The 11,085-nt window shown below is 45.8% G+C and overlaps 1 protein-coding gene across 1 annotated transcript in view; it reads right to left on the bottom strand.

The window, feature by feature from the left end:
* LOC124712431 (aminopeptidase N-like) overlaps positions 1-7,693 on the bottom strand; it is a 62,476-nt gene extending 54,783 nt beyond the window's left edge. Inside the window, exons 1-2 of the mRNA XM_047242725.1 lie at positions 7,574-7,693; positions 6,241-6,354 (exon numbers count right to left, since the gene is read on the bottom strand). Coding sequence (XP_047098681.1) covers positions 6,241-6,354; positions 7,574-7,693 — 234 coding nt within the window. The remainder of the gene's footprint in view (positions 1-6,240; positions 6,355-7,573) is intronic.
* Between the last annotated feature and the right edge of the window lie 3,392 nt (positions 7,694-11,085).

Genomic DNA, 11,085 nt, shown 5'->3' on the forward strand with positions numbered 1-11,085 from the left:
TCTCCACTAGCAGAAGCCAACGCAAAAACTCATCATCAGAATCGCTCGTGCTATCCCCACAACACAACTGAAGCGACCTCCCTATCGGCCGTTAACTATAGCCAATGTTGGCACCCGTGGAGGACGACATCTGTCGGCATTGCGCCATAAAGCCACTGCCTTACATCGGTTCGGGAGAGATATGGATCCAATGTGCGTGCACAGGACAGGCCACGACACCCCTAAAAACGGGGACGTGAAGCGAGTTTCATATGTGAGGATCAACTGTAGTGCATGATACTTCACTACCACTTTATAGTCGGGATCTGCATTTAGGAGTAACGGGAAGGGCTCTGAAGGACAGGGTACAAGAGAGAAAGACAATACTCCGCAGGAATTTCTAAAATCATTGACGCAAGTGGCAACGAAACGTCTATTCAAGTTGGTGTGTAGAGTCCGTGAGACTGGCGATGTACCATCAGAGTGTCGAAAAAATATAATTCGCATAATTCTGGAGACATCAAGTGCAGATAAGCGCGAAAACTATCGCACAATCGGTTTAAAGGCTCGTGCATCTAAGTTGCTGACGAGAATAATGGAGAGGAGAATGGAAAATAAAACTGAGGATCTGACAGACGACCATCGGTGTGGCTTTAGAAAATGTAAAAGGACCAGAGAGGCAGTTCTGACCGTTGGGCTTAATAATGAAAGCAAGGTCGAAGAAAACTCGAGACACGCTCACAGCATCGGCGACCTAGGAACAGCGTTCGACAATATGAAATGGTGCACGATGTTCGAAATTCAGAAAAAAATAGCGCTGAGCTGTGAGCTGTAGGGAGAGACAGGTATTACGCAAACTGTAAAAGAACCGAGAGGGAACGATAAGACTGGAAGGCAAACAACGAAGTGCTCAGGTAAAAAGTCCATAAGATAGCGATCCAGTGTTTTGCCTGTACTGTTCAATCTATACATCGAAGTAGCAATGACGGAAATAAAAGAAGCGTTCAACAATGGAATTAGATTACAGGATGAAAGAATATCAACGATAACATTCACTGATAACATTGCTACCCTCAGTCAGTGTGAAGAAGAATTACAGGACTTGTTGGATGGAATTGGTACAAATATGCATTCATAGTACACTGGCACGAGACAAAGGCAACGGAATGTACAAGAAACAAGAATAGCGAGCAAGTAAACATCAAAATTGAGGATCACAAAGTAAAGGAATTTTGCTACACTGGAAGCAAAATTATGCACGACGGACGAAGCAAGGTCGGTGTAAAATGTAGTCTAGCACAGGCAGAGAGGCTCAAGTCCACAGCTGTCTAACAGAGGCCTTTATTTGAGGAAGAAATTTCTGATAAGGTATAGCTCGTGCACAACATTGTATAATATCCAATTGTGGAGTGCGGGAAAAGCGGGACAGAGCAGAATCGAAGAGTTTGAGATGTGGTACAACAGAAAAATGTTGAAAATTAGGTGGACTGAATGGTCAGAGAGGAACGGAATATATGGAAAACACCGACAAGAAGAAAGGATAGTAGGACATCTATTAAAAAAGACATAAGGGACCGGGGATAACTTCCGCGGTTCTAGAGGGACCTGTACAGGGAATAAAACTGTAGGAGAAGGCAACGTTTTGAATTTATACAACAAATAATTGAGGACATAGGATGGTATGGAGAGGTTTGCAGAAGAAGAATTCGTGGTGGGCTGCATCAAACCAGTCAGACGACTGATGACTGAAAGAAAATAGAAAAGAGGATGTGTGTCTGGATAAGGTCAAGAGGAGGAAAGAAAAGGGAGGGAAGCTCTGCAATTGGAAAGTAGTGCGGAAGGGCTAGTCAAATCTGATAAGAGTGATAGATGTCAGGGCGGGTTTAACTGCCAGGAGGTGGGAGTCTGCTAAAACTGTGCAGGGAGACGATATGGAAAACGTATAAGTGTAGAGCGCGCGGAATGTGTTGTTATATGCGCCGCAGCACACCAGGATTTGTAGCTAAGCGGGAAACTATGAAGTTGCTATAATCGAGTCTACGGGGAGTGTAGGATATACAGACGTGTTTAGTGTCAACATGGAGGTGGGGAAAAGATATGACCTCGTAAAGGACTGTTACAGGGGAAGGCATGTGGATTCAGGAAGCAAGGCCGAGAGTGTGTTGTTCGATGAATTTGCAGGGGTTGATGGAATGACGGCTTGTCAGATATGGGGGCAACATTTGCGTAGGAGACGATAGGTCACATGCAGGCATTGTAGGCGTCGGGAATGGCGAAGGGACGCCGTCCCTACGTTCTGTCAGTCAAAAGCTTCTGCCTGTTGAGGTGTTTCTGTTCGACAGTTAGCAGACGGCGTTTCCATGTTAGTTTACAAACAAGGGTTGGTCCAAAATATTTTAGTGTGCTTCATAATTGGGAAGGGCTGTCGTAATCACTAAGGTAACAGTCATGGATACGGAAACTGCAAACAGTTCATCGCATAATTGTTGCCTAAGTTTTGGAGGGACTGATCTTGATTAGTCGCTGCTTTGACTGGAATGTCAACTGATGAAGAGTAGACGTAGGGCAATATTGCGAAAAAATTTGATTTTTTTTTTTCATTTCGTAATTTATTAGGTTGATTCTTTAAGAATACCTCGCAAAGTTTCATAAGCGAATTCTGGCTAGAAATATGTTTTAAAAAAGTTTGTGTGGGTGTGTGTGCCTGCTACGCTGCCCCCCGCCACCCCTTTCTGGGCTGTCATCCACACCTCACCTCCTCTATGCTAGAATTTTTTTTCCATTAATGTTTCCTTCAACGAACTGCAGGTGAGTCTAGAAGGCTGTCAGAAAGATTATGTCTGTTTGTTCCTTTCTTTACAAACGTGGTTTTTAGAAGATGGAAGGCCACTGGGAGGTGTTAACAGACTGACAGACAAGGCAATCCACACTTTACAGATATATTATGGAAAACCTATAAGTGATAACTTACATAGTGTGAAAACAATGCAGCAAGCCGTGTGGACAATATTCTTGCACAAGCTTTCCACGGATGACAATCCTCAACATCCCCTTTGTGACACATCGTCGTGTAAATATATTCTGGCAGAAGCCAGTGGAAAGCGATACACCCACAAACATGGTTTGACACATGCTGTTTTAGATGTTATAAAACCAATTTTCAAGTACCTATCCAGTCCTGAACTGCTCAAAAAATGTGTACATGCGAAAACATAGGATGCGTTGTCCAAAAACAGTATTTGTGTCCTCAGTTGTTGTGAGGGTAGTTACATGTTATATGTGTCTAGTGGAAATGTAGATAGGATTAAGTGCCTGTAGAGAATAGACTTCCATCCAGGTGCGTTCACACTGAAGCATCGATGGAGCGCGACTGGACAAAGCTCAGGCAGCAGAAGAAAAAATGGGAAACATGCCAAGCGAAAGGAGGCAGGGGGAGAGGTTAGACCAGGAAGACGACGAAGAGAATAAAGGTTATGGACTTGGACAATATTAGTCACTAGATGTACAGAAATAATGTCAAAAAGCTTTAAACGCGAATTGCCATAAACTGACTTTTTGAGCTGTAATGTACCTTTTATCAGGAACCATAAAAGGTAACATCCTGAAATTTGGGATAGTTCTCAAGAATTACTTACTGAATAATCCTGTGCAGTGCTTTTCCGTTATCTTTTTCTTGAGAAAAGTTCTGCTTTAAGGGGGGTAGGACGTCAAACGGGCCGACTTCGAGCAAGAGAGCCACGGCAGGACATTTTAATTTCTACTGTCTATACTTTTACAAATAAATTCATAAAACTTCGTCAGCATGACCAGGAAGGATTGAGGACTCTCACTCATAGCAGTGGTAGTTCAAAAACTTAGCAAAATACCTTTTCTTACATGTGAAATTTCATCTTTCTTTCACTTACTACTGGCTGCATTTGTTGCTATAGCTACACTTTTCTTCCTAAGTGAGAGAGATTCTTCGATGAATTTTGCACGGCATACGAACAGTACTTACAGGTGAATGAAACTCTGGAATTTTCCAAATCTATTAAAAAACTGTGGTAAAAATTGAGATAGTTAACTATAAAATTTGAGTTTTTTCTAAACATGAAATTTAAAATGTCACAGTTCATTCAGTTTTTCATAAATTAAATAAATTCTAGAGTTTCATACACCTATAACTATGGTTTGTATGCTGTACAAAATTCATGGAAGAATCTCTCTTACTTAGGAAGAAAAGTGTACCTACAGCAACAAATGCAGCCAGTAGTTAAGTGGAAAAATGATGAAATTTCACATGTAAAAAATGTATTTTGTTACGTTTTTGAGCTGTCACTGCGAAGAGTGTGAATCCTGAATTCTTCCTTTTCATGCTGTCAAAGTTTTATGAATTTATTTGTAAAAGTATAGACAGTGGAAATTAAAATGTCCTGTGGTGCCTCTCCTGCTCCAAGTCGGCCCGTTTGACGTCCTACCCCGCCTTAAAATTTGAGAAAAATAAAACAGTCCCGAGCCAAACAAAACTGAAAAGTTAATTTCAAAGCAACTATGACCTTAAAAAAAATCTGTTGCACAGTTTTATTAGCCTCTTATGCAGCTTTAAACTGTGAAATTTCAGTTTTATTGCTGGATTAGTTTACGAGAAAAGGTACATTATAGAAACAATAAATAAAAATTTATATCCTTATAAAATGTACGTTGATGCGCAATTTCCAACAAAAATTTCACAAAATATCAAGCATTATGTTGTTCATAACAGTCTCAAGTTTTCGGCTGTAATACACTGAAGCGCCAAAGAAACTGCTGTGGGCATGCGTATTCAAATACAGATACAATATGGCGCTGCGGTCGGCAACGCCTATATAATACAACAAGCGTCTGGCGCAGTTGTCAGATCGGTTACTGCTGCTACAATGTCAGGTTGTCAAGATTTAAGTGAGTTTGAACGTGGTGTTGTAGTCGGCGCACGAGCGATGGGACACAGCATCTCTGAGGTACCGATGAAGTGGGAATTTTCACGTACGACCATTTCACGAGTGTACCGTGAATATAAAGATTCCGGTAAAACATCAAATCTCCGACGTCGCTGTGGCCGGAAAAAGATCCCAGAAGAACAGGACCAACTACGACTGAAGAGAATAGTTTGAGGTGATTGCAGCAATTTCCAGAAGGATTGCATTTCTGATTTTAATGCTGGGGTACGAACAAGTGTGCCGGCCGGAGTGGCCAAGCGGTTCTAGGCGCTTCAGTCTGGAACCGCGCGACCGCTACGGCCGCAGGTTCGAATCCTGCCTCGGGCATGGATGTGTGTCATGTCCTTAGGTTAGTTAGGTTTAAGTAGTTCTAAGTTCTAGGGGACTGATGACCACAGCAGTTAAGTCCCATAGTGCTCAGAGCCATTTGAACCAATACGAACAAGTGTGAACGTGCGAACCATTCAACGAAAATTCATCGATATGGGTTTGCGGAGCCGAAGGCCCACTCGTGTACCCTTGATGACTGCACGACACAAAGCTTTACGCCTCGCCAGGGCCCGTCGATACCAACATTAGAATTTCGATGAGGGAAACATGTTGCCTGGTAGGACGAGTCTCGTTTCAAATTGTATCGAGCGCACGGTATGGAGGCAACCTTACGAATCCGTGAACACTGCATGTCAGCAGGGGAATGTTGAAGCTGGTGGAGGCTCTGCAACGGTATGGGGCGTGTGCAGTTGGAGTAATACGGGACCCCTGACACGTCTAGATACGACTCTGAAAAGGTGACAGATACGTAAGTATCCTGCCTGATCACCTGCATCCATTCGTGTCTATTGTACATTATGACATTTCAGCAGGACAATGCGGCACCCCACACGTCCAGAAAATGCTACAGAGTGCCTCCAGGAACACTATTGTCAATTTAAACACATCCGCTGGCCACGAAACACCCAAGACACGAACATCGATGAGCATATCTGGAATGCCTTGCAACGTGGTGTTCACAAGGATTCGTGGCGTCAGTTCCCTCTTGCACTACTCCAGGCATTAGTCGAGTCCATGCCACGTAATGCTACGGCACTTGTGCGTGCCCTCGCGGGCCCTACACGGTATAAGCAGGTGTAGCAGTTTCTTCGGCTCTTCAGTGTATTTTTGGAGATATATATGTTTAAGTACAAGAATACATTTTTCCCCACGTCTGTCCTTAAGACGGATCTAGAGGGAGTGTCGTGATTTCTGGAGGCTGTGCTGGAGGGGTAGGGCAGCGTAGTGGCCGTAGAGGAGTGGGGAGGGGAGGTACCTGCTTCAGCTGCACCCGGCTGCCGTCCTTGGTGACGTTGATGACGGGGTAGCCGGCGGTGGAGGTCCAGAAGGCCATGCGCTCCTGCAGCTGCGGCTCGCCCGGCGCCAGCGCCTCGAACAGGTCCGCCGGGCCCGCATCTCGTGGTCGTGCGGTAGCGTTCTCGCTTCCCACGCCCGGGTTCCCGGGTTCGATTCCCGGCGGGGTCAGGGATTTTCTCTGCCTCGTGATGGCTGGGTGTTGTGTGCTGTCCTTAGGTTAGTTAGGTGTAAGTAGTTCTAAGTTCTAGGGGACTGATGACCATAGATGTTAAGTCCCATAGTGCTCAGAGCCATTTAGGTCCGCCGGCCGTGCGCTGCTGTAGTTGCTGCAACGGGACGCCGTAAGCTGCGGCGCTAGCTCCCGACGCTCGAGGCTTTGCTGTGCGCAGTGCTGCGTGCTAAGTCTACGTCTACATTTACGTCTCCCCGAGCCACCGAACGGTGTGTGGCGGAGGATACCCTGTGCCACAACTAGTCCTTTCCCTTCCTGTTCCAATCTGGACAAGTATATGCCTAGTAAGTGGATTGACGACGGAAGGACCTCACCGTGGTTTAATAACGAATACGGAAACTGCGGAGTAGGCAAAGACTGTCGGATTCTCGGTTCGAAAGACGACGTGCAAGTGACGAGAGGCAAATGTTAGCAGAGACTCTTGCGTCTGTGGAAAGATCGACGGGTGAGGCATACGGCAGCAACCACCGCCGTAATTCGACTACAGATCCGGCGGGGTACCCCAAAAAATTCTGGTCCCGTGTAAAATCGCTAATCGGCGCTAAGGCTTCTATCCAGTCAACTCTTCACCAGTCTGGTTTGGCAGCAGACGATAGCAAAAGGAAGGCCCGAGTTTTAAATTCCACGTTTAAGAAATCGCTCGATCGCGAGAATCTTACAGACGTACCTGTCATTCGACCATCGCAGAGAGTCCCGTACGGACGACAAAGTAATAAACGTCGATGTCGTAGAAAAACAACTGAAGGAGTTGGAAAGCAAACAAAACGCCAGGACCAGATGGAATCCAAATTCGGTTTTACAAAGATTACCCTACGTCGTTGGCCCCTTACTTAGTTTGCATTTATTGCGAATCTCACGACCAGCGTAAAGTTCCGAGCGCAGGTTACTCCTGCATATAATAAGGCTAAAAGATCGGGTCCGCAAAGTTACAGCCCAATATCCTTAACATCGGTTTGTTGCAAATTCTAGAACATGTTTTGAGTTCGAGTACAGTAAATTTCCTAGAGACGGACAAGCCTTGTCCACAAATCAGAAAGAACGCAGCTCGGTCTTTCCTCACACGATTGCTGCCAACTGCGGCTGATTTCCGGCCGCCCACTGCGGCCTGGTAGCGGCAGTGCGAGGCCCCCAGCCGCAGCTCCAGTTCCCGGTCCCCGTGGTGCAACCCTGCAACTCGCATCTGTTTGAACCTGCTTACTGCAGCAAAGTCTGGGAATTCCGTTCACTGTTTGTGGTGGTACTATGGGTACTGGGTTTCGTTGCGTTGGCTAAAGATCCTTTATCAATTATCGCAACACTATATTGACAAATTCCTTTCGTTGCTTTCGGTACGTAGCCTTGAGTCTTATCCATACTGAATCCTTTTTTAAATATTATCTGCGTTATGGCGCTCGAGTATATGCTTATTAACACATAATTTTAATTTTCTGGTTGTAATATAAAACTGTGACACCACAAAACCCAATTTAGTTTTTTTCTGTATATCTGAATTGCGTGTCACTAACCTACAAAAATGTAAATTATAGATCAGTTTTTTTACAAACATTAACTACCAATTTCTGAAGCGTATAAAATTAATACGACATCTTTAGTGAAAACATACACTCCTGGAAATGGAAAAAAGAACACATTGACACCGGTGTGTCAGACCCACCATACTTGCTCCGGACACTGCGAGAGGGCTGTACAAGCAATGATCACACGCACGGCACAGCGGACACACCAGGAACCGCGGTGTTGGCCGTCGAATGGCTCTAGCTGCGCAGCATTTGTGCACCGCCGCCGTCAGTGTCAGCCAGTTTGCCGTGGCATACGGAGCTCCATCGCAGTCTTTAACACTGGTAGCATGCCGCGACAGCGTGGACGTGAACCGTACGTGCAGTTGACGGACTTTGAGCGAGGGCGTATAGTGGGCATGCGGGAGGCCGGGTGGACGTACCGCCGAATTGCTCAACACGTGGGGCGTGAGGTCTCCACAGTACATCGATGTTGTCGCCAGTGGTCGGCGGAAGGTGCACGTGCCCGTCGACCTGGGACCGGACCGCAGCGACGCACGGATGCACGCCAAGACCGTAGGATCCTACGCAGTGCCGTAGGGGACCGCACCGCCACTTCCCAGCAAATTAGGGACACTGTTGCTCCTGGGGTATCGGCGAGGACCATTCGCAACCGTATCCATGAAGCTGGGCTACGGTCCCGCACACCGTTAGGCCGTCTTCCGCTCACGCCCCAACATCGTGCAGCCCGCCTCCAGTGGTGTCGCGACAGGCGTGAATGGAGGGACGAATGGAGACGTGTCGTCTTCAGCGATGAGAGTCGCTTCTGCCTTGGTGCCAATGATGGTCGTATGCGTGTTTGGCGCCGTGCAGGTGAGCGCCACAATCAGGACTGCATACGACCGAGGCACACAGGGCCAACATCCGGCATCATGGTGTGGGGAGCGATCTCCTACACTGGCCGTACACCACTGGTGATCGTCGAGGGGACACTGAATAGTGCACGGTACATCCAAACCGTCATCGAACCCATCGTTCTACCATTCCTAGACCGGCAAGGGAACTTGCTGTTCCAACAGGACAATGCACGTCCGCATGTATCCCGTGCCACCCAACGTGCTCTAGAAGGTGTAAGTCAACTACCCTGGCCAGCAAGATCTCCGGATCTGTCCCCCATTGAGCATGTTTGGGACTGGATGAAGCGTCGTCTCACGCGGTCTGCACGTCCAGCACGAACGCTGGTCCAACTGAGGCGCCAGGTGGAAATGGCATGGCAAGCCGTTCCACAGGACTACATCCAGCATCTCTACGATCGTCTCCATGGGAGAATAGCAGCCTGCATTGCTGCGAAAGGTGGATATACACTGTACTAGTGCCGACATTGTGCATGCTCTGTTGCCTGTGTCTATGTGCCTGTGGTTCTGTCAGTGTGATCATGTGATGTATCTGACCCCAGGAATGTGTCAATAAAGTTTCCCCTTCCTGGGACAATGAATTCACGGTGTTCTTATTTCAATTTCCAGGAGTGTATATTATAAGTCAATTCAAGCTGAAGTTATCTTGTGTCATGTGTGAAGTTTTGTTTTATGACCAAATGTAAAATTTATTAATTACAAGTAAACAAATCAATGTATCTGGTGAGAAACCGGAACAAATTAATTTACAAGAAAATCACAAGTCAGCAGTTACAATTGCAGTATACACAAATCGAGATTAATTCAGGACTATAATGGAAGTAAAAAATCAGATACCTACAATGAAGTTCTGTGGAGACAAGTCATACAAAGCACAAGTACAGATGCATTGTGTTTGTTGTTCTCAAATATTTCTTATTTGGTATGAGAAGCAATTAGTGATGCGTTTTTAACGCCTAGTTGAGAACAGTAGTTAAGCTCACAAGAGATAGTGTCTCGTTTCGTAATTCCCTCAATATCATCTCACGTAATTTTACTACTTATATGACCGTTGTTTTAGTTTTGTTGACGTTCATTCAATAATCTCTTGCAAGTTGACTATCAAGTCCATTTAACTGTTCTTTGAAGTGTTACAGTTCCACCGGCAGATCTTACATCTTTTATTTCTTCTCCTTGAAATTTAATTCCCTTTTCAAATTTCAGAGTGTTTTCCTCTATGTCTGTCTGTGTAACATAAGAACCAGTCTGTAACGCCATCTCACTCACCTCTTCCGAACTGCTGCCTCTTCTATATCGGCGTCTACATGCGTACTCCGCAAGCGCCCGCGCCGGTCTTGGCGGGGCGTGCCCTGTGTCACTACTAGTCACTTCCTTTTCTGTTCTGCACGGAAAAACAACGAGAAAAAGAAGACTCCTTTTATGCTTCTGAACGAGCACTACTCTCTTTCATCTTATCTTCACGGTCCTTACACGCAGTCAGTCTCAAATACCGGTTCTCTAAATTTTCTCAGTAGTGATTCGCGAAAAGAATGTTGCCTCTCTTCATCGGTTCCCATTTGAGTTCTCAAAGCATCTCCGTAGCACTTGTGTGTTGTTCGAACCTGCCGGTAACAAATCTAGCAGCCCGCCTCTGAACTGTTGCGACGCCTTTCTTTACTCCGACCTGGTGTGCATCCCAAACATTCTGACAGTACTCAACAATTGATCACACTGTCCTACATGCAGTCTCGCTTACAGATGAACCACTCTTTCCTAAAATTCTCCCAATGAACCGAACTCTGCCATCCGCCTTCCAACTGCAAACCTTAAATGCTCATTCCGTTTCGTACTGATTTGCGACATTACTCCCAGATACTTAATCGCCTTGACCGTGTCAAGCAGAACACTGCTAATGCTGCACTCGAACGTTACAAGTTTGTTTTTGCTACTCATCTACATTAACTTGCATTTTACTACATTCCGAGCTAGCTGCTATTTATCACACCAACTAGAAATCTTTTATCCTCTTATAATGGCTCAGCGACTACACCAGAGCATCATCAGCAGACGTCCGCAGACTGCCGCCCACCCTGTCCCACGTAAAGATCAACAGCAGTCGCATCACACTTCAAAAATGCTTCAAATGGCTCTGAGCACTATGGGACTTAACTTCTGAGGTCATC

Source organism: Schistocerca piceifrons, chromosome 8, assembly GCF_021461385.2.
Source record: "Schistocerca piceifrons isolate TAMUIC-IGC-003096 chromosome 8, iqSchPice1.1, whole genome shotgun sequence".
Classification (NCBI taxonomy): domain Eukaryota; kingdom Metazoa; phylum Arthropoda; class Insecta; order Orthoptera; family Acrididae; genus Schistocerca; species Schistocerca piceifrons.